We start from the raw sequence: 23,271 nt of genomic DNA, 5'->3' as shown, positions 1-23,271 counted from the left end.
CTCTCTGGAAGCTGCTGGCAAATATTAAATCAAAGGGAAAAGGCAGGATGTTGTCTCTGGATTAGATGGTTTTTTGTAAAGCATCAACCAACACTTATTGCCTGGCTCCACTTTGCTGCTGAAGTGGGTAATGAAGGGCTTTGTGGCTGTTACTTCTGGAGATGTCTTTTTTTTTTTTTTAAATGCTGTTTCTTGCTGTTTTATAGAGAAGTGGATAGATTGAGGCAGCCAGGTTGGATTGTTTTCTCATGACAGGGCTGAGAAGGGCAGTGTTGGGCCAGGGTGATGAAGGGCATTCAAGAGGGTTTGCCAAGAGGAGTGACCTGAGCATAATTTTGGGGATGGATGGATGGTTGAATTGAGAGATGGCTGAGGGAGCTGGGGTTGCTTCACCTGGAGAAAAGGAGGCACAGGGTAGACCTTGTTGCTCTCTCCAACTCCCTGACAGGAGAGTGAAGCCAGGTGGGGGTTGGTTTCTTGTCTCAACTAACAAGCAATAGGATAAGAACAAATGGCCTCAGGTTATGCCAGAGGAAATTTATATTGAATATTAGGAACAATTTCTTCCCCAAGAGGATTGTCTTGGCACAGGCTGCCCAGGGCAGTGGTGGAGTCCCCATCCCTGGAGGGATGTAAAAGCCGTGTAGATGTGGCACTTGGGGACAACATTTAGTGATGGTTTGGGCAGTGCTGAGGGAACGGTTGGGCTTGATTGTCTGGGAGGTCTTTCCCAAGCTGAACAATTCTGTGATTCCGTGGATGAATTTCACACTGAACAGATGAACAGACCTTTTGGTGAACTCGTGACTTCATTCTCCTTCCTCTGTAAGCTGCCTGTGTGTTAGCCCACAGAGGGAACATGCTTCTGGATGTTTATCATTCCTCCTTATGACCTGCCAGATCCCCAGGTCACTCACAGTTCAGTCAGAGGGAGCCCGTGTTCCTTATCCCTGCCCTTGGCATCTTCTGTGAGAAGATTCCCAAAAAATGAGGACCCAGCCTCTCTCACCCAGGGTGCCACCTCTGAGCACAGCTGCCTCCATTGATAATCCCAACGTGAATTGTTTGATCCAGACACACTTCAGCCCTGAGTAATTGACTGTTCTGGCAGGACCAGCCAGGGAACCTGCCAGAGAAGGAGCTGTGCCTTCCCACCAGCCTGGGGATGTGGCAGATAGATAGAGGCTAAGGAAGGAGCCTGAGCAATGGGATGGGAACAGCACCTGTTGTGGGGAACAAAAGGGCTTTTAGGGGTACTCGGTGGGTTTGCTTGGAGCTGGGACTGGAAACTCAGGGGGAGTTGGCTCAGGATAGTGGGCACCATTTTTGGGGGTCCAAGGCATCACTGGCAGTTTGGCATACCCAAGGTTGATCACCATGCTTGAAGGGTTGATGTAGACCTGGCCCAAGGTCTGTCTCCTCTCTCCAGGCCAGCACGAGGTCAAACCCTCTCACACTACAGAGATCAAAGCATAAAGCCCTTGAAAACATCCCAAACAAGCCCAGGTCAAAGCCTTGAAGGAGCTTTAGGAGCCAACCAAGAAAGAAAAAACCCTTTGAAAAGCCCCAGATACCCAACAGCTCTCTGACCACGCATGAATCCCACGTGCAGGAAGGCAGGAGGCACTCCTGCCCGCTGTGCCCATCATTTCTGCCCTGCAAAGTGTGGATTTGGTAGCTCCAGTGATCTGAAACATGAGGTCCCAGCCCAGCACCACCTTCAAGATCCCCCAGCAGCAGATTTCCTATGTCAGTGAAGCCCTGGGGTTTTCTGTCTCCCTTCACTACTGTCTCCTTCCTGCCAAGCCCAAAGGAATTGGCACGTCGAGGTGTAAAGTTGCAAAGGACACAAGCGGGGGGAAAAATAAGAGCTGGAGTGGAGGGAAAGGCAAGTTTGAGCAGCTTCACAGCACTGAGATTCACTTTGCACTGAGGAGGATAAACACAGAGAAGAATTAGCTCCTTGACATGCCAGCATCCATAAATCTGGCTAAAGACATCCTGCTACGGGGGTGGAGTGGGGCAGGAAGACCCCGGAAAGGATTAATCCTGTTAAACGATTTGGGGAAACACAAACCACGTGATGAAATTGGATTACCCAAAATAATAGTTAAGCTATTAGTCATGTCTATTGTGTGGCAGGATAAGTCAAGACGATGTAGGCAGGAGAAGTGAAATGCAGCATCACTGCCAAGGGGGTAAAATCCCCCCAGGAGAGGTGACACCTCCAAGCTCATCCAGGACTGGGAAGGTGACTCACATCCCCAGTATTTCCCCAGGATAAGCAGTTTTGGCAGCTGGCTGTTGTAGCCTGAATGGTTTTAAACTTTCTCTGCATATAGAAAAATCAAGAATTTAATATTAGCAACTTAACTTGGAGGGGAAAAGCGCAATTTTCATACGGTGCCATGACTCTGGGGCCATGGATTCTTAAATCTTAAATCCTCTCCTTGGAGGGAAGAGGAGTTACTGCAAAAGGAGGTGAATTTGTGAAAGGAGAGGGGCAGGAAAACATCCGTAGTGGTAAGAGAAGTGCCAAAGAGGGATTAATGGGGACAGGATTGGTGCCCAGCCCTCTCCCGTGAGGGGGTGGAGGAGGAGGGGGGATTTTAAACAGCGGGATTAAAACAGTGCCACATCTAAAGTGTCTGCATTTTGTTTTGATCTGTCAAGAAAACAGCTCGATTTGCAGAAGGAATCACCCAGTCCATGAAGTTTGATGCTTCCCCTTTGAAACAGTAATAGCTTTTCCAGCAGCGCCTCTCTGGTTTCCTTCCAGGGGAGTGTGATAAACAAAGTCTCGAGTTTTTATAAGTTTTTGAATAACAGTTTATTATATGGAAAAAGCAAGCAGCCAGCTGGGTGACAGAGATGGGGACCAGTTTCCCAAATCTGCACCCCCCTACTACAGGGTACATTTAGTATTTATCTTAGCTACTTCATGCATATTAATTATATCATATACATATACATTCTACAGGTTTTTGCTAAGTATTTAATCTATGGGTTTTCTTACAGCTAAAGCTAGAAGGGTTATCTCTACAACCAGTCATAATTCATGCATTCTTGGATGAACAGGTGCCTAAAAAAACCATATTTTATTTTTAGGATAGTAGGGAGGTTTAGGGCTGCTTGACCTTGTAAGGGTCTGTTTTATTTCTTTATGGGGGTGTAATTAAGTTTTACAATCCGTTTGTTTTATTTTGATGTAATCACCCATTTGTTTCACGAATCACAGTTATTTATTTATCACAGGAGGGATGAGCAACTTTACCAGCTCCTTCCAGCGCAGGGAAGGATCCAGAGGGACACGGTGGGACGGGCTTTGGCCGACCCCTCCCTGCTGCTAAACCCGGTGTCTCTCTGTGCCAGGCACGTGCTCCAGCACGGGATGCACATGCACTGGGCAGGTTTTATTCCTCACCATCCTCCAGCCAAGCCACCCATGGGCTCCAAGGCCTCCTCGTGCCTCTGGCACACAGAGAGCTTGGCACAGCACCGGCTGCATCCCCCGGGAGGTGCCGGGTCCAGGGGCCCTGTGGGTGGCATCGGGCCATTGATGATCTGCACGGCTCATCAGCCAGCCCCAGCTATCCACCACGGTTGATCAGTCGAGTCAGTGACAAGTTTAACAGCTTTGTTTACTTCTCCCTCGCCGCCTCTGTGGCCAATTTATTTCAATCACTGTGCTAAGAGAAAGACTATTTTGATTGGTTTCTCACCAAAAATGAGCCAGGGATGGTGCCGGCTGGAGCAGTGACATGGCTTTAATTGTGTCATCTGGCAGAGAGAAACCTCCTCTCCCCAGTTCTTCCACGCTCCCGTGCCTCAGGCAGCACGGAACTGACCCCGGGGTATCCCTGCTCGTCTCTGCTCCCATACCCAATGTTCTCCACAGAGCTGAACTCTCACTGAACATCTTCAGGTGTGATTTGGGGAGCTCCAATAGCCCCTCACTGATTTTCCCTCCCACGGGACTGCTGATGGCAAGGAGGAGATGCAGAACCCGGGCGCCGCCCTGAAGTCTGCAGCTGATGAGCAATCAGGCTCATCCCAGCCTCCTGGCTTGGCAGGAGGGGGAAAGCTGGAGCCAAGATGAGATGGGAAATCAAGCCAGAGTTTTCCCCTGCACAGTAAGGTGTTATTATTAATCATCAAAACCCCAGTGTTTAAACACAACCCAACCCCAGTAGCGGCAACTGGTGAATCGCGGCGAGCGCAATCAGGCACCAAACACGTCCTTGTCAGGGATACAAGTCTGGAATTTGGGAAAAGGTTGCAATCTTTCCTGTTTATTTGTTTCTGAAGAAAAGCCACGCGGGGGAAAAAACAGGCATGAGGAGATGAGCAAAGCTGGCATCTCTGCTCCGAGCTGCGGCGTGTCCACGCTTAGGACACGGCGTTGACTTCGTGGTGCAGCCACGGTGCCCACGTGGAGATGGAGAGGTTTGGGAAGAGGTCATCACTGCTGTGTGTAGTTGGAGGTTTATCAGGATGGGAGCTGGAGGCTTGGAAGCCTTTCCTTGAGTACCATGGGTGCCACATGCAAGGAAATACCTTTCCAAATGCTTTCTCCCCCTCTTGTCAGCACAGTCGAGACCACGTCTCAAATCCTGTGTCCAATTTTGGGGCCTCTCACTACAAAAAGCAACAGTGAAGGGCTGGAGTGTGTCCAGAGAAGGGAATGGAACTGGGAAAGGGTCTGGAGCAGCAGGAGCAGCTGAAGGAGCTGGGGGGTCTCAGCCTGGAGAAAAGGAGGCTCAAGGGGGAACTTCTCACTCTCTCCAACCCTCTGACAGGAGGGGGGAGCCGGGGGGGTGTGGGCTCTGCTCCCAGGGAACAAGAGACAGGATGAGAGGAAAAGGCCTTAAGTTGCACCAGGGTAGGTTTAGACTGGATATTAAGGAAAATTTCTTCATGGAAAGTGTTGCCAGTAACTGTCACAGGCTTCCCAGGGCAGTGGTGGAGTCACCATCCCTGGAAGTGTTAAAAAATGTATGGATATGCTGTTTAGGGACATGGTTTAGTGGTGGCCTTGGCAGTGCTGGGTTAGCATTGGACTCTGGGATCTGAGAGGCCCTTTCCAACCCCAACTATTCAATGGCTCTGTGATCATCCCAGCCCCTGTGCTCGAGGCCAGCCAGCCATCAGCCAGGCTGCTCAGGGCTCTGCTCAGGGCTCTGCCCTCCTGGACTCCATTCAACCCGAGCTGGAAGGCCCAGCCTTGTAATTTGGGTGGTGGAGAGATCACCTCTTGCTTGCGCTGCTGATAAATGAACAAGGGGGGGAGGGTGGCAGCCGTGCCACCGAGGAGCCACACGCAGGGCCCACACGTCTTCATTAGGGAGGGAGCAGGCAGGAGAAGAAGAATAACCCCATACATCACCATTATGAAAATTTACCCTTAATAAAGAAATAATTTGGGCGATGCATCACGCCGGAGCCGTGCGGGGGGAGGGTGTGACACCGCTCGGGCTCTGCTCCTCACTCCATCACTCTCACGAGGCTGTCACTCACTGGAGATGCCAGCATGAGCCACCCACTGTCCCTGCCCACCTCGGCCCTCCAAGAGATGCCAGCGCATCACCCACAAAACACCATCAGCTCCATCCACGGGGGATGCCAGGGGGAAAGCGGGGTGGTGCCCACAGCACCCCACTGGCAGCTGTCACACGTGGGGATGAGAGGGGACTGTCACATCACACACCAGGAACTGAAGGTACTGCTGTGGCAGTAAAGCAAAAAAACCCATTCTCCGAGCAATTGCTGGCAATTAATGGCCGTTCCCAGGAATGAAATGTTAATTAATTCATTCCCCGAGCCATGCATTTATTTAAGGTATTTGTGGGTGTTCTTGGTACTTTTATTAAGCAATTAAAATGCGTCCAAGAAAATATTTATCCATTTTAAGTAATTCCTAGTAAACACAATTTATATGGCAAGCGACCACTTTATTTGGAATTGTTAATTAAAAACGACGACGCACTCCACTTCCCCGGCTTATAGCACCACCGGAGTGCTGGTTCAAGGAGCAAACCCCCTGCTGGCAGCTCCCGAAATCCTCCTTGTGGGTCTGTAGGATGGATTTGGGCGGAGTCCAGAGAGCCCCAGCAACCCCGTGTTGCCCTCCAGTAGTTCCTGTGCTGCTTCTGGGAGGAGCCATGGCCCGATGAAGACCTTCCTAAAGAAGACTTTGTTCAGCTCTACAGCCTTCCCAGGGCTGGGAAGTCAGTACCTTGTTCAGGCTGGCTGTGTGTTGAAGAATTCCAAGCCTGTGTGGCAGAGCCAGAGGGATGTATTTGCCAGGCTGAGCTCGGGCAGTGCTCAGGAGGATGATGCACGTTGGTGATGCTCCTCCAGGGACCCACGCTCTGTAGGGCTTGTTGTGCTCTTGCTCTGACTGTGGTGAGCTCTTTGTGGGCTCCACCAGCCTGAAAGCCCAGCCAGAAACAGGGTTCTGGGGAAAAAAAGGATGGAGCTGCTGGGTAAAACCCCCTGTGCAGAAGGAGACCTGGCAGACCAGCCCACTGAGAGCCTGGGAGGCAGCACGGGCGCATCATCCCGGGTTTTGGCAGGTTTCCTTTGGAAACCAGAGCAGAAGAGGAAAAAACATTGACAAATGAAAACCAAAACAAAACCCAGGCGTTGCTTGGGAGCTGACAAATCCCAAACTGTCCATCCTTGTTTGCTTGCATGTACTCTTAGCTGGGAAGTGATCGATGGAGTCAGAAAAATGCTATTTCCCTGAAGAATGTCTCCTTAGAAAAGTCCCTCCCTTCCTCTTCAGTGTAGGTATTCTATTTTTTGTTCATTCTTTAATCACCAGCTTTTCAGTGCTGTCTGTACTAACCCCTTTGAAACTTGGATCAAAATATCTCTTTCCCGGTTGAAATTTGTTTTCCTCCATCACCCGAGCAGGTTCAATTTGCAGAAGATACTGAATTGGGAGGCACCAGGTACTCCCTCAGAGAGGCCAGAGGAAAACAAAGGCACGTCAGAAATATGGGAAAGGAAATAACGAAATGAAACTCAGCCAAGAGGGGAAGAAATGCCCATCTGGGAAAACAGGCTGAGATGGTGCTTGGTGAAGAGAAAGGAAGAGGGGAAAATGTGCACATCTCTGTTATGGGGACAGGCTGGGAGAGCTGGGGGGGTTCAGCCTGAAAAGGGAAGGCTCCAGGGAGACCTTAGAGCCCCTTCCAGTGCCTAAAGGGGCTCCAAGAGAGCTGGAGAGCCTTTGGACAAAGGCCTGGAAGGACAGGACAAGGGGGAATGGCTTCCCACTGCCAAAGGGCAGGATTAGGTGGGATATTGGGAAGGAATTCTTGGCTGTGATGGTGGTGAGGCCCTGGCACAGGTTGCCCAGGGAGTGACAGGAACAGGTCCTGTGGGCAGGATCCCCACAGACACACCCTCAACCCTCTCCTGGGGCAGGAGGAGCCCACCCTGCCCAGACCTGTCCCTGCAGGGGGGTCTGGCTTAGGAAAAATAACAGCAGCAAACAGGGACAGGTCACTTTGCAGCCAAGTGATACGGGGAGAGAGTAAAGGAGGTAAATTTATATAGCCTGGAAAAGACCCTGGGAGGCATGTTTGCAATCCATAAATACCTTCAAGGGAACAATATAAATGAAAGGAGTCCCTGCTCTCCAGGGTGGACAAGGAGCGCTGGCTGGGAGCCAGGCTTGGTGCAACACGGCCCGGGAGACGTGAGGAAGAAATCATGTAGAGCCAGGAGGTGATGGATGGGGCTGCTGGAACGTCCTCCCGTCTCCTCTGCCCTCTTTTATTCAGATTCTGTTTATAAATAATTACTGAAGGGTTAATAGGTGAGTAGGACACGTTATGGGCTCGTTAAAACCCTGAGTAAGTTGCCCTCTGGCCGTCCACGCGCCCATCACGGGAAGCTTTACAACAGGGTTATCAGCTGCTGTTATTAAAAACCAATTTGACATTATAAAAGATCTATACTGCTCGTTCAGCCACATTGATTTAGCCGTGTTAAGCCTTGGAAAACGGGAGCAAGAACCTTGATCTCTGCTGAAGCACGAAAAATTGCCGTTTGTGACACATCTCCGCGCTCGGGAAATCCCGTTTTGCGGAAGCGATGGGTTTTGAACCAGCCATAAAGCACCGTGCCACGGTTGTTGGGGGGTGTTTTCCCACGCAGCTGCAGTGCCAAATAGCTCTCGGAAACCTCGGCCTCAGTTTTGCGACACCCAGGAAGATCTCAGCTGAAGTCTGCCCGGCTCAAATCCACCTGCTCCGGCTGGTCCCAATTCCCGGTGCCCTCCGTGTCTCTGCTGGGAGGAGGAGCTGCAGGCAGGTGCAAGGACATGACCCAGAGAGCCCACAAGTCACTTTATCCTTATCTTGAAGCCTCCTCCTTGTCCTTTGCAGAGCAGGGAAGCTGGATTTGTGCAAAAGGGGAGTGGCCAGCACAAGTGAAGCTCTGGATTCTCCCAAAGGTTTGGGGCTCCATCTCATCCCATTGAACACTGCAAGGAAATGGCCTCATGTACCTGATGTCTCCCTCAAGCGCCTGAGGAGCAGAACAAGACCCTTCAGAGGCTGGAAATTTGCTCATGGCTGGGAGCCTCTACAGGGACAAAGTTGTAAAAGGACTTAAAGGAGCAGAAATGTTCCTGGCAAAGAGCACAAGGCATTGTGGTGTTCACTAGTTGGAATTTCCCTGTCCCTCGAGCATTCTACCTTCCCTCCTTCCTTGCTTTCATTCATCAGAAGTTCCTGAAATGTGGATTCAGGGCTTTGTGACCAGCAAACCAAACAGGAGACCACGAGAACGTGTGTCCTCTCCATCCCACAAGCCGTGCAAAGCTTCAGGGACAAGATCTCAGAGCTCTGTCAAGTCCCTCCATCCCTCTCCTGCCCCATCCCCGAGGAAGAAGCTGCTGCTGCAGCGCTGGCAGATGCTGTCCCCGATGGGCAGCAGCGTTCCTGCGGCAGGGAGGCAGCGGGGCAAGGCAGATCCCGTCGGGAGGCAGGGAAGCGGGACGCTGAGATCAGCCCTGCTGGCTGACCCCTTGCAAGCCGCTTGGCTCGGGTTGCAGTTCCCTCTGGGAGGAGAAAGGCGTCACCAAAGCACCACCGACCGCTCAGACCTCTGGAGCAGCACCTGGAAGGCGTCGCTTGTGCTTTTTTTTTCCATAGGGAACCTCCCTCATTAACACACGAAGCGCAGCCCTAGAAATAAAACCGGCATCTCCTGATTAATTACTGAAGGGGGAGGCCGGGGAGGAGCAGGGGAGGGGAGGGAAGCTGAAGTGGCCAGTCAGCATCTGTTAGAGGTGCAAAGATAAATGGAAAGTGAGGGCAGGTCAGTGCATACAAATCACTTCCATCTGCCCACGAACAGATCCCAGAACGCCGTGTCATCGGGGGGGCGAGGCTGTTCGGAGCTGGCAGGAGTCACTGAGGGGCACATTAACAGGTGCTTGAGGCTCTGGCAGCACTCCGGGTGTTCTCCGCCCTGCCAAGGACCAGCTTTTCACTCTCACTCCAGCCCCACAGAGGCACTTCTGTGCCTGCAGAGCCTCGGCAGGAGCTCCCTGCAGCTCCAGTCGTCCTTGGTGCCTTCGGGCAGCAGTGAAGCAGTGGGGACCAAGCAGAGCGATGGGAGTGAGCAGAGAGCAGCAGGAGACTCGTGGGAAGACTGAGCAGGTGCCTTTCACCTTGAGGGAACAGCCTTCCCAAAACCACCCCACGGACCCCACATGGGAAGCAGCCTCTGGGGCTCCTGCCTCTCTCCAGAGCCCATCTCCCAGTGGGGTATCTTTACCAACCCACCCAGCACAATCAGAGGGCAGCCCCAGGACAACAGGGCAGAGATTCCTCAGGCAAACCCTGTCTCCTCCAATTTACCTATCACTTGTTTGGGTGGGGGGGATTATTATATGGTTTTTCCCAGGCTTTCTTTCCCTTCCCCCAAAGAGTGGCTGAATTTTCACACTGCCTGACAGCATCTCCTGCCTTTCCCACCCGTTCCCGAGTGGCAGGTTGCCAGATGGTGCCCCATTAGGTCACATTTGCTCATTGTTTGGCAAACAGCGGCTTAATTCAAGTGCTGAGTTGACAGCTTGTTCTCCAAGACAATTTGCAAGTCGCAGTGTTGCAAATGCCAGCTTGGCTTTTCGGGGGAATGTTATTTCAGCTGCCTTAAAGGGATAAAGTTCTCTTTGACTGGGGGAAAAAAAAATAAAAGGAAGAAAAGGTTGAAAGTGGGGGGCAGCTGAAAAGGTTTTTAGTGGGTTTGATGTGGAAGGATGTTATTGGCAAGTGTTCAGGGACTGTGGTTCCCCACCAGCAGAGACCCTCCATGTCCCATCCCTCCCATCACTGAGGTTTTCACAGTTCTAAGGAATGAGGTGCATTCCCAAAGGTCTCAGTGGGGATACAGGTCCACATCGCTTTGGTGGCCCCTCTCCAAAACCTGCAGCTGTAATCCCCACATCCCTACATTCCAGGGAAGGGAACAGTGCTGAGGACACATTCATGTCCCTGCTAAAGTCAAGGGGCTGTGCTGCCCCCAGCTCTACGACCTGTGCACACGTGGAGATGACAGGAGACACACGACAGCAGCACCATGGTGATGCTCTGTTTGCTCCAACAGGTGGGCAAAAAAAGGCCAGGTTATAAAGGAAGCCTCTGGTGACTTCTATGAAACCATTGTGGACCACACCTTCTTCTTTGAGCCCGTCTCCTGCGAGGTCACCAACGCCCTGGGCAGCACAAACATCAGCAGGACCGTGGATGTGTACTGTGAGTACCCTGAGTCCAGATTCCCGGGGTGAGCAGGAAGGGGACACGGCTTGGTCTGACGTGTCCAGGGTGACCAGGACTTGCTGGGCTCTCCTGCTGCTCAGACTTTGTAAATGCTCCAGTGGTGGGACCCCTGATTTCCTTATGAGCTCATGGGGTGGTCCCAGGGGAGCTGGTCCCTCTGAGGCTGCAGCAGCACCCCCTGAGCTCTCTGGTGTGAGGGTTCTGGCTGGCACAGCCCAGCACTGGCAGTAACCCCGGGCTCCTCTGTGCAGTTGGGCCCAGGATGGCGACAGAACCACAGTCCCTCCTGGTGGACCTGGGCTCAGACGCCGTCTTCAACTGTGCCTGGACTGGGAACCCCTCCCTCACCATCGTCTGGATGAAGCGAGGCTCGGGCGTGGTAAGAACTGCTGTGGGAGGGGGGGCATGCTCGGGGCAGGGGGTGCTGTGGGATGCTTCCCATGGGGCAGAACACGTGCTCTGGGAGCTCCTGGCTGGATGAATGCTGGCTCTTCCTAATGCCAAGGAATCCCAAGAGAGAATTGATTCCCACGATGATGGGCATAAGGGTTGAACCCTGACCAGAGCAGCGCTTAACATCTCACTGATGGGCAGCGGTTCTGCAATTCACCTGCGGGCAGCTCCTTCTGGGATGGACCTTCCTGGGATGGTCCTTTCTGGAATGATCCACTCTGGTATGGTCCTTTCTGGGATGGACTTTCCTGGGATGGTCCTTTTTGTCACGGTCCTTCTTGAGATGGTCCTTTTTATGATGGTCCTTTCTGGGATAGTCCTTTTTGTGATGGTCCTTTCTGGGATAGTTGTTTTTGTGATGGTTCTTTCCGGGATGATCCTTTTTACGATGATCTTTTCTGGAATGGTCCTTCCTGAGACAGTCCTTTCTGGCTCCCAGATTTGGGAGCTCACATCCTAGTGCATCCACCCTGGCTCTCCCCGCTGTGGGCTGGAGCCTGTTTGAGTCGGGGGAGCCTGGATCTGTCCCAGCAAACTTCTCCACATCTCTCTTGTCCCAAAAAGCACAAGGAGCTTTGCCAATCGTCATCATGGCTCAGTTGGCCCAGGGAGGTGGGACATGCTCTGATCCCTCTTCACAGACAAGGAGGGCTGAGCAAAGCCCCCGGGAGAAGCTAAGGGAGGGCTGAGATGTGAAACCCATCCGGAGGCACAGGCAGGTTTGGGTTTGAAAAGCACCTTTCAGCTTCCCCTGGGCAGGGGTGTCCTGGAGTGGATGAGGCAGCGCTGCCACACACAGCTCAGGGCCGGACCCCCACGGAGTGAGGAGGGGCTGCCACCCTCCTCCCCTCGGCTCCCAGGGGCTCCAGGGCATTGAGACATCAACTGCTGGGCTGTTTGTTCACACCCATAATGACCCTGGTGAGGGCCATCTCCTGGGAAGTAATTACAGACTTGGGAGAGCCAATGGCTGGAATCAGCCAATGAACCCCGGTGGGTCAGTAGTCCCTGGGTGTTTTCCCATCCCATAGCTGCTGTTGTTGTTTCTCTGGGTTGTCATCATTGCAGGCAAGGCTCTCACCTCGCAGGCAGCTGTCCTGTGTTCTCAAGGCTGCTGGACCGTGCAGAGAGGCTGCAAGGAGCCAGGCACAGCGGGAACAAGGGCTGCCTCTGCCTTGTGCTCCAGCCCCAGCCACTCGCCAGGCCTTGCCTTCACTGCCCAGCAGTGCCAAGGCACAGCCGCCTTCTCCTGTTTTATCTGGCTCCCTCCAAGTGAGTCCTGCCAGCTTGGAACATCTTGGAGCAGGGCAAGGAGGGGATTCTGCCCCTCTACTCTGCCCTCATGAGACCCCACCTGCAGAGCTGCCTCTCCAGCTCTGGGGTCCTCAGCACAGGAAAGATGTGAACCTGTTAGAGCAGGTCCAGAGAAGAGCAGGGAGATGCTCTGAAGGCTGGAGCCAGGCTGGGAGAGCTGGGGGGGTTCAGCTTCGAGAAGAGAAGGCTCTGGGAGACCTCAGAGCCCCTTCCAGGGCCTAAAGGGGCTCCAAGAAAGCTGGAGAGGGACTGGGGACAAGGGATTGAGGGACAGGACACAGGGAATGGCTTCCCACTGCCAGAGGGCAGGGTTAGATGGGATATTGGGAAGGAATTCTTGGCTGTGAGGGTGGGGAGGCCCTGGCCCAGGTTGCCCAGAGAAGCTGTGGCTGCCCCTGGATCCCTGGAAGTGTCCAAGGCCAGGTTGGACGGGGCTTGGAGCAACCTGGGCTAGTGGAAGGTGTCCCTGCCCATGGCAGGGGTTGGAATGAGATGAGCCCTTCCAATACAAACCATTCCATGATTCTCTGATCTCAGGGCTCAGGATAGACCCTCCAGCTCGTTTAACCCAGTGAAGATGCTTATACTGGTCAGCAGAGCTGCCTTCATCTTCCCAGAGGGATGCTGGCAGGGGATGCTGCTTTGCAAAGCCATCAGCACCCAACCATCCCAGTGGGATGTGGGATCAGGGCTGTTTGTTTCCCAGCCCCTCTGCTTCCAGATCCAGGCTGATGTCTCACAAGATTGCCTTCTTTCTTCCTCTTTTCCCACAAGGAGGCAAATCAGAGACCAAAGGGAGGGTGAGGCCCAGAATGAGCAAGCATTTGTATGGATAACTCTGGAATTCCTGCTAAAACAGAGGGTTTAAAAGGGATCTGACACTCTGTGCCTCTGCCTCGTGCCAGGTTAGGACTGAGACCCCCACCTTCTTGCTCCAGGGAGATCAAGATCCCTGTCCAACCACCACATTGGCACTAATTCCTGGAGGCATCAGCTGTGGGAGCAGCAACCAGCAGAGCCAGGGGCTCACCCAGCCCGTGGGCACTGGAGGCAGGAGAGGTGATGGGCTGTGGCCTGCAGAGCCCTGGGGAGAGAGCCAAGGGCAACTGTGGGAGTTTTCTCCCAGCCATTCCACTCCTTGTTTTAGACCTGCCATGGTTTTTTAAATACCAGCAGGGCCAGGATCCTGCTGAGACCCTCAGCCAGGTCCCTCGGCTGCTGCGATTTTTCAGGTTTAATAAAGCTGCTCATTGCACAGTGGGGGCAGGGGGAGAGCAGACACATTGCAGCCAGTCTATAGGGGGGCTTGCCAAAGCCAGCTGAGATTTCCCTGGCTGTCCAGACACAATTCCCAGGCGTCTGCCACCTCTCCCACCACTTCTGGGCTTGAAATCCCCGAGCCAATCCCGGCAGCCTCCCCTGCACCCGCGAATGTGGAGACACAAGTGTGATTCTCTCCAAGGTTTTTCTGTCGCTGCAGCCACCAATATTCTTCTCTTGTAGTTTGAGAACTTCTTGCAAAACTGGAGTTTATAAAAACTCAGATGAATAGGAACAGGATTTATAATTCCAAAACCAAAAAAAACCCCTGTGGTGCTTTTTTATTCCTTGGCCAAGGGCAGTCTGTGATGTTTCCGTGCCGCGTCAGGCTTTGGGCTCTGGAGCTGGTAACACACGTTTCTTGTGACTCAGGTCTCTTGTAACTTGTGAAAAGCATCCCCCTCCTCTCTTCCAGGTCCTGAGCAATGAGAACAAGCTGACCCTGAAGTCCGTGCGCCAGGAAGACGCCGGGAAATACGTGTGCCGGGCCGTGGTGCCGCGGGTGGGCGCGGGCGAGCGGGAGGTGACGCTCACCGTCAACGGTACCTCCTGCCCCCCATCACCAGTGCCCTCCTCCTGTCCTCCTGCTGCCAAAATACCCCCTCAGAGATTTCCTTTCGGAGGAAATCCCACCCCCAGTTGGACCAGGGAGGGAGGACAATAGGAGCAGAGTGGATTTTTTATTTATTCTCCTGGAGATTCACGAGTTAAAGCAAAAAAAAACCCCAAGGTCAGCTCAGCCCCACGTGGTTCCTTATTACCAACAGAGGTTTATTGAGTAGCTGGGAGCTGGCATCTTTAAATCTTTAATAGATTAATCTTGCAAAACCCTCGCAAGGTCGGAGAGCACTGTTGTCTCTGTTGTACAGCTGGAGAGCTGGGAATTGAGCCTGGAGCTGAGACCAGCAGCCTAATAACTCTCCAACCCACGTGAGGATTCCCATGAGAATTCCTGTGAGGATACCTGTGAGGATTCCTGTGAGGATCCCCCTGAGGATTCCTGTGAGGATACCTTTGAGGATTCCTGTGAGGATCCCCCTGAGGATTCCTGTGAGGATCTCTGTGAGGATCCCTGTGAGAATACCTGTGAGCATCCCTGGGAGGATATCTGGGAGGATTCCTGGGAGGATACTTGTGAGGATACGTCCACGGCTGCTTGGGACTCACCCACCACGGTGTCAGGATGTGCCCCAGACCCACACCCAGAGCTCTGGAGTTTAATGATGCCCTGGCCAGGACCCTGCAGCTGCTGCTAACAAATTTCAGAGCTGGGTGTGCTGCAAATGGTGTAAACAGAGGCTGAATTTTGCTTTCTCTCTCACCTGCATGACAAACCAGCAGGTTTCAGTCCCCACTCACTGTCATAAGAGAAGGAAACAAGCAGGAGGCAGCCCAGGCAGCAACAAGCCTTCATTTTAAACACAGGTAATGCAGATGGGTGGATGCCCCAACCTGGAAACATTCAAGGATAGGCTGGACAGGGCTCTGAGCAACCTGATCTACTTGAAGATGTCCCTGCTCACAGCAGGGGGGTGGATGACTTTTAGAGGTCACTTCCCACCCAAACCATTCCAGGATTCTATAATCCTACAAAGGGAAGCCAAGGGCAACACAGCAGGGGACTGGAAACCAACCACTCCCTGTCTCCGACTCAGCTCCGACTCAGCTCCGACTCAGCTCCTCGGCGCCTGAATCCTCCTTCCCCAGCGGCTGCTGGGCTTTAATTACAATTAAATGAGCTCATGGAAAACAAAGCAACAAATTAGCACAAACAAAGAACCTGCTCCTTCCCTGACACCTACCAGGCACACGGATGCCTCGAATGCAGAGCAGAGGGTTCTGCAGGCTCCGGGAATTCGGAGCCTTCGGCAGAGAAAAGCTGCTCCCCAGAGCTTTGCAGCTCCCACCTGGCAGAGCTGAGGGGGAGCAAATGAAATCCAGGAGTGGGGTTCACTGCCAGGAACCGACTGCCTGCAGCATCCCATCCCACAGGATGTGCTGCTTTGGTGCACCCCAAAGGTGACAGTGTTGGGACATCCCATCATAGGCGTTGGACCAAGGGAGAAGCCCTCACCTCCAGCTCAGGATGGTGTCCTGGCCCCCCAAGTGAGGAGAATCAAGCCCCAGAGCAGCATCCCCAAGTGTGACATCACCAGACAGCGGGGCTTGGCAGCCTGTCCTGCAGCTGGAGCAGAGTTCCAGCTCCGGAGCACAGCTCGGTGTGTCTAATCCAGCTAATGAATTCTGCTGGAAGCCTGTTCTGCTGTAATTCGAGAGGGAAGTTGAATGCCTCATATTTTGAAGTGCTTTTAAATCCAGAGGGTGATACAATTGTCTTGGTGCCTCTCTCCGTGGGCTGGGATTCGTCACAGGAAAATTAGGCATTTAGAAGTGTCTGTTCTGGGCTGGCTGCACAGACCCTGAGCAGGGCACATGGGCTTTGGAGGGGCTGATCCTTCCCCCAGAGCACAGGGACCCCGACTGAGGGATCATCCGACCCAGTCTGAGCCTGCAGTCCCACCTGCACCAGCCCATCCACTCCCAAAATTATCTGAAATCGTGGCACAACGATGCTGAGGTGGGAGAACATCCCCCTGCCCTCCCCACGCAGGTCTGTGGGTACAGAGCAGCCCATCCCCATGGCAGAGCCAAGGCCACCAGCCTGCAGGAGGCAGATAGGATTCAGAGTCTGGTTAGTGGGAAGGAGGATTATGCAAAGCGGCAGCATTTGGCAGGGCTGGAGCAGCAGAGGCACGAGGGAAGGGAGGAATGTGGTGCCATCATAAATCAGCAGCAGCTGGATTTACAGCAAAGCCTCTCGATGCTCCTGACTGCACCCAGCCTGGTCACAGCTCCCACCCTGGCAGGAGAAGCCCCCCAGGATCCCCTTCATGGACAGATCCACAGCAGTACAGTCTGTCCAGGCTGCTGAGCAGGGACACCAACCCTGCCCACCTTGCTCTGCAAGAAAAGGTTTGTCAGAAGGGCTGGACAATTCCAGGTGGCTAATCCAGGGTGTAATTTGCCCAGGATTCACCCCAACAAGGAAGCTGAGCATGCCCAAGAGCTGGGAGCAGGGCAGGGCTGACCTGGCACCCTGCTTGGGCAGGAGCACGTCCTGGTGTCAGGACATGGGATGTGGAGCTGCTGGAGCGAGTCCAGAGGAGGCCACGGAGATGCTCCAAAGGCTGGAGCCCCTCTGCTCTGGAGCCAGGCTGGGAGAGCTGGGGAGGTTCATGTGGAGAGGAGAAGGCTCCAGGGGGACCTGAGAGCCCCTTCCAAGGCCTAAAGGGGCTCCAGGAGAGCTGGAGAGGGACTGGGGACAAGGGATGGAGGGACAGGACAAGGGGGAATGGTTTCCCACTGCCAGAGGGCAGGGAGAGATGGGATACTGGGAAGGAATTCCTGGCTGTGAGGGTGGGGAGGCCCTGGCACAGGTTGCCCAGAGAAGCTGTGGCTGCCCCATCCCTGCAAGTGTCCAAGGCCACGTTGGGCAAGTTTGGAGCAACCTGGGCTAGTGAAAGGTGTCCCTGTCTGTGGCAGGGTGGTGGAATGAGATTGGCTTTAAAATCCTTCCAACACAAACCATTCTATGATGGTGCTTTGCAATATTGGGCAGCACCAGCCAGCCCAGGGCTTCTGCAGGAAACAAGGAGTTAAACCAAACCCTTCTGCCAAACCATTCTGTGCTTGGGAGGAAAGGTTCAGATGGACTCAAGCAGACTGGAGCTAAGGCCATCCTTTCATTCCTGAAGGCTCCTGCTCCAGCCTCCTCTTTTGTGCCAGGCACCAGGACCGAGCAAATAAATCGGGACCGACGGGCTAAAAATAACCTCCCCCAATAGCTCCATCATTTATATCCATAGCAACATTGCTTAGAGCCTTTTCCCTGCCTGTGGGCTGTCTCACACTCGGTGCTGAATGCCAGGCTGGAGACTGGCAGCTTTCATAAGGAGCCAGAGCCTGGTGGAGAATCAAACGCCGGCCGCGAACGCGAAGAGGCTGCGACTTGGTGCTATTATTTCCGGGCATGTTCATCTCACAAATGGTCTTTAGTCATCCACTATTATCATGCTGATAAGCCTTCGACTCTGAACTCCTGAAGCAATAATAAAACCCGAAGCCATTGGCATTTGTGCCATTTAAAATCCACTCGCCTTGGGGAAAATGATCCTTTTAATGATTATTAAGCCATTTTTCTCTAGCGTCACCCAGTCTTGGAGCACTTCCAGAATTCAGAAGTAACATACAACCATTGAAATGGAAAGGAGATGGTTCTTTTGATTATTATTATTTAGGCCTGGCCTTCAGATCCCATCACTGCTCTCGCCTACAGAGGCAAGATCTTTAATGGCTTTGGGACCATCACGTGAGCAAGAGCGTCACTGACCACAGGATCTGATGCCTGATGACCACGAGGCAAAGCAAGGATTCAACCCACCCCCACTGAGACCTTTGGGAAAGCTGGGCTGTCAGCGATGGATAAAGGAGAATTCACACCTTGGGATCATGCCTAGACCAACATCTTGAGCATTTAGGCAGAAAAACATAACGAAGTGTGGCGGGGTTTTTTTGTCTTCTTCGATCAAAAGGGGCACAAAAGTTTCCCCTGACGTACAGCTGTGCCCATTCCATCAAAACAAGTCCTGACCTTCATGCCCAGCTCCTGCTATTCCTGAAGTTGACAGCAGCTCCCTTCCAGCAGTAATTTCCTGAGCTGCCAGAACTGTGGTCCCTGGTCAGTGAATTGTGCTTCACTGAGCTCATTTTCCATCCATCTCCCCTCGGAACAGAGTAGGGAAGGAGGGAGAGGGCTGTGTCTCAGCAGGAAGTGTGGGGGGAGTGTGCAAGTTTGCTGCAGGAAGGGGTTACTGGGATGATTCCAATAGTCAGCTGTACGTATGAATGCACCAGGGGGAAGGATTTGGTGTTTTGGTACATTTTTGTGCATTCTGGAAATTCGTAAATGGGTGATTGGAATAAGAATCAGTCAGGAACACCCAGGTGAATATTTGTCCCCACTTTACCTCAAACCCTTGAGACTTCTTAAAGGAACACATTGGTTGCAGGTCAGGAAAATGGGAAAAGTCCGTGGGGGAAGAATGGGGGAAAATCCACAAGGCTGTATTTTCTGAGAAACCCAGAGACAGACCCCAAACCAGGAGTGACAACCCAGAATGAACACCCAAAATTCGTGAGCTGGGGCAGGAGCAGATGTGCCAGCCCCTGCCTGGGCCCTCTCCCTGCCCTGCAGCCCAGCTTGGTGCTGTTTTCTCTTCTGCCAGCAGCAAGCCACTCATGGAAATGCAAATCTGCTTTAATTAAGGAGGTTATCAAACAGCAATTAGGATCCCAGCTCTTGTGCTGCTCCCTTGGGGTCTCCCCTGCAGGGCTGTTGGAGAGTGAGGGACGCTCCGATCCCACCAAGCCATGATCCCCTAATCCCACCCCTTTTCCCCTAATCCCAGGATGTCACCAAAGCAGGACAAGGACATTTCCTATCCCAAGCTGGCTCAGGTGGTGTTTGGCCTCGTATTGCTCAGAAATCCGAATGGAGGACAAGGTTTTTCCAGCAGAAACCTCTCCACCACATTGGGCAGGCTGAGTGCAGGTGACTGAGGGTGCCCTGAATGTACCAGCTGTGCCTCCTCTGCCCTCCTAACACTTCCTGAAACCCCTGGGGATGGTTGCCTATGGAATCTGGGAGAGCACAGAAGAGGAACCAGGTGGGATGGGATCCTCCTTTGCTTCTGGAGCAAACAGCCCTTCTCAGGGGCCAGGTTCACCGAGGAGAAGGGGACAGGCCAATTTACACCAGGGATGGGGGAGCAGAGATGGGGGATCCCGGGGATCTGTGGAGGCTTTGCAGAAACCCAGCAGAGCCCAAAGTCCCCACTCAATGTCCTTCTCCATCACAGGAGGTGATGGAGGTGTTGCTCCACCCCTGACCCTCAAAGCTGGACCCCGACGTCCCTCTGTAGCTCCACTAACACCCCCATCCCCAGCAGTCCCCACGGGGTGCCAGCAGCCCTCTCCTCTCTCCACAGGGCCCCCCATCATCTCCAGCACCCAGACCCAGCACGCCCTGCACGGCCAGAAGGGGCAGATCAAGTGTTTCATCCGCAGCACTCCCCCACCAGACCGGATTGTGAGTATCCCCCCGGGGCACGGCGGGTGCCTGGCACAGCCCGGGCTGCCCCGGGCTCACCCCTCTCTCGCTTGGCAGGCTTGGTCCTGGAAGGAGAACGTCCTGGAATCCGGGACCTCCGGGCGCTACACGGTGGAGACGGTCAGCACGGACGAGGGGGTCATCTCCACACTGACCATCAGCAACATTGTCCGGGCTGACTTCCAAACCATCTACAACTGCACTGCCTGGAACAGCTTCGGCTCCGACACCGAGATCATCCGGCTCAAGGAGCAAGGTGGGCACTGCTGGGGGGCCGCTGGGGGCTGGGGGGCAGCGGGAATTAGCACCCAGCTGGGCTGTGAGAGTGGGGAGATGCTGTGACAGGCAGGAGGTGCCCAGGAAAGCTCTTGGGATGCCAAAGAGGAACGTAATAAATTAGGAAATTAGGAAGGATGGTAACAATGCTCCAGCCGTGGTAGCTGTAGGATTGCATCCTTAGGGTACCTGGTCCTGGCAGAGGGCCAGGAGGGGGGCTCTGCCTCTGCTTGGTAAGGTATTCCTGATTTTACTGTCCTGCTGAAGATGGAGGGCACAAGATGATCCTGCAACACTTGTTCCCTGTCCCGCAGCATGAGGTGATGCCACTGCCCCAGGCTGGAGGATCATTTATAGCCTTGGAGGGACAGGAATGGCTGCTCTGAGCAGACCCCACTGCTCTGTGGTGATGGCAGTGAGCGGGAGGAAGGCGTTTGGGCTGGTGGAACTCTCCATCCCGGCCACCAGCCACCAATGCCAGCACGTTTTACAGGGCTGGGCTTACCCACCCAGCCTCGAAGCAATTCCCAGGGGGTGCCCAGGAGATTTCCACTCCCAGGGCTCTCCATAGCAAGGGAGGGAGATGGCTTGTGTGAGGAATGCTTAGCTCCTGGAGGAACTCCAGTTCTCCTCTATTTTATTAAATGCCAGGGCAGGCAGGTGGATTGTTCTCATTAAGCCATGATTTATAGGCAAGGCTGGCGTCCAGATTAAATCAGAGCTAAATGAACCCCTTAAAATTAGCCTTGGGCTTCTTCCAACGCAAACAGAGCCAGTGGTTTTTCCAGGTCTCCTGCCAGTCCGTGGGAGCGCTCGGTCCCAGCGGAGGGTGGCCGGGCAGGCTCGGAGCTGAGATCCCACCATCCCTGCCAGGGGATGGGGACATCCCACCATCCCAGGCAAGGGGACAGCCCTGCCCCGGGCAGGGGGACACTGAGGGTGGCAGAGGCCATCCCCTTCACGGGGACAGCCCTGCGGCCGGAGCACGGAGCGGAGCAGGGGCTGAGCGCTCAGGAGGCTGCGGTGGGCGCTTGGGCTGTGCCAGGCTGTGGACACTTGCTTTATTTTCAAACAGGTACGGAAATGAAATCAGGAGCTGGTATTCAAGCAGGTATGGAAATCATGAGCTGACCGTGAATGTGAATTGTCCCCAGCCATTACCACACCTGAGGGCCCGGCATCCTCCTCCTGGCCCCGCAGCTTTCCGGCAGGGCAGGCAGGGCAGGAAGGGGCGTAGGGAAACTGCAGGGCAGTGACTGGGGCAGGACTGGGGATTTGGAGAGGTCAGCAGAGCTCCCCTCTGCCACTGACCCACTCTGCAAACCAACACTTTCTGTGCCCCAGCTTCCCAGACCCCGAGAGGGGGATGATGTTACACAGCCGTGTTTTAAATGCTGCGGAAGTCCCAGAAAGTGCCATTATGGGACAAAAGAGAGGGAGAAGTGCAAGTTTCCAGGGCTATTTGCAGGCATCAGCTTGTTTCAGCATCGTGGGAGAGTGCTGGCCAGCCTCCATTGGCCCCAGAGCAGGGCTGGGTGGATCTTGGAGGAGATGCTGTGGGATGTGCTGCCCTTGTGCCTTCCTCATCCCCTGCCCCAGACCAGGGCTCCTGGGGCAGCACGTGGCCAGCAATCTGCTCCTCCTCAGCCTGCCCCTCCCTTTGGGAACTGTGCTTGGAGGGAGCGGAGGGACTGAGCAGGGAGATAACAAGGCTCAGGGGCTCCAACTCTGACCCCCTCCCCACAAACATGATTTCATACTCCACCCCCCTTCCCCACACCTCCCAAGCTGCTGCCGGGATCTGAGTGGATAAATCAGCTTTGCTGGCTGAGCCACAGTCTGAAATCCCTGCTGGGAACCCAGCTCCAGAGTTTTGTAGGCAGAAGGATGTAATCCCAGCTCTGCCTCCCACAGCCCCTGCCTGCACATCCCACCCCACAGCCTCAGCCCCGGCACGGGCCATCCCTCCTGTCCCAGTCTTTGTTGCGCCCTCAGGAGCTTGGGAAGGATGACAGAGTTGATAAGCCATGGGAGAAGGCAGGAAAATGGGATATAAAACTGGCAGGGGCTGTGAACGACGGCTCTTGGGTTAACTCATCTGTCAGCCTGCTCGGATGCCATTTCTCTTTCTTAATAATATTAACACATTGTCTTCTTCTGCACTTCATCCTTTCGAGATGCTCATTTGTTAACCTGCAGGGCACTAAGGAGAACAGTTGTTAACCTGCTCCTCTGGCTGCCCCCTCCTCTCCCTCCCAGGGGAAGCTGAGGCACAGAGAGGTCAGGGCTGCACAAACTGCAGTGTCCCAGGGGCAGCGGGGACGGGGGAGCGGGGAAGGAGGCCCCAAAACCCTCCCCGGGCTCCTCACCGAGCCGCTTGCCAGCAGCCAGGGGTGGGTCCCTGGGGGGAAAAGCCACCTCTGGGACCTTCATCCCGCTTCATGCTCCCTCTCCTTCCTCTTGCAGAGTCGGTGCCCATGGCGGTGATCATCGGCGTGGCCGTGGGGGCCGGCGTGGCGTTCCTGGTGCTGATGGCCACCATCGTCGCCTTCTGCTGCGCCCGCTCCCAGAGGAGTAAGTGTGTCCCCCTCCTCGGGAAGGGGCTGGGGGAAAACTCTGGGGAGGGGGCGAATCGAGTGGGTCAGGGAGAAGCCAGAGCCTGAATTTACTGACGCGGCACCAGCACGAGCTGCTTCTCATCTTGGTCTTCCAAATGTTTGCTGCTCCAGTGTTGGGAAGGTTGGAACACCAGGCTGAAAGACAAGGAAAAGAATTTCATCCTGGTTAGTGGTGTGCAAGGAGCAGAGGTATTACAGAGATCAGCTCAGGAATGATGGGACCAACAGAGCACTTGGATATTAGGAGAAGGACTCATTTCCTGCCAGGGTGACTGCAGATTCCTCTCCCAAGACAAACACTGGAGCATTGTGGCATCAT

The 23,271-nt window shown here is 54.0% G+C and overlaps 1 protein-coding gene across 1 annotated transcript in view; it reads left to right on the top strand.

The window, feature by feature from the left end:
* Positions 1 to 23,271, top strand: part of KIRREL3 (kin of IRRE like 3 (Drosophila)) — a 358,478-nt gene that overhangs the window by 327,354 nt on the left and 7,853 nt on the right. The window contains exons 8-14 of the mRNA XM_017809453.1: positions 10,630 to 10,778; positions 11,054 to 11,181; positions 14,305 to 14,431; positions 19,937 to 20,037; positions 20,116 to 20,314; positions 21,410 to 21,445; positions 22,801 to 22,970. Of these exons, the coding sequence (XP_017664942.1) occupies positions 10,630 to 10,778; positions 11,054 to 11,181; positions 14,305 to 14,431; positions 19,937 to 20,037; positions 20,116 to 20,314; positions 21,410 to 21,445; positions 22,801 to 22,970 (910 nt within the window). The remainder of the gene's footprint in view (positions 1 to 10,629; positions 10,779 to 11,053; positions 11,182 to 14,304; positions 14,432 to 19,936; positions 20,038 to 20,115; positions 20,315 to 21,409; positions 21,446 to 22,800; positions 22,971 to 23,271) is intronic.

This window comes from Lepidothrix coronata, unplaced genomic scaffold (assembly GCF_001604755.1).
Source record: "Lepidothrix coronata isolate B3197 unplaced genomic scaffold, Lepidothrix_coronata-1.0 Scaffold27, whole genome shotgun sequence".
In the NCBI taxonomy this organism is placed as follows: domain Eukaryota; kingdom Metazoa; phylum Chordata; class Aves; order Passeriformes; family Pipridae; genus Lepidothrix; species Lepidothrix coronata.
This window is presented reverse-complemented; position numbering and strand designations above follow the sequence as displayed.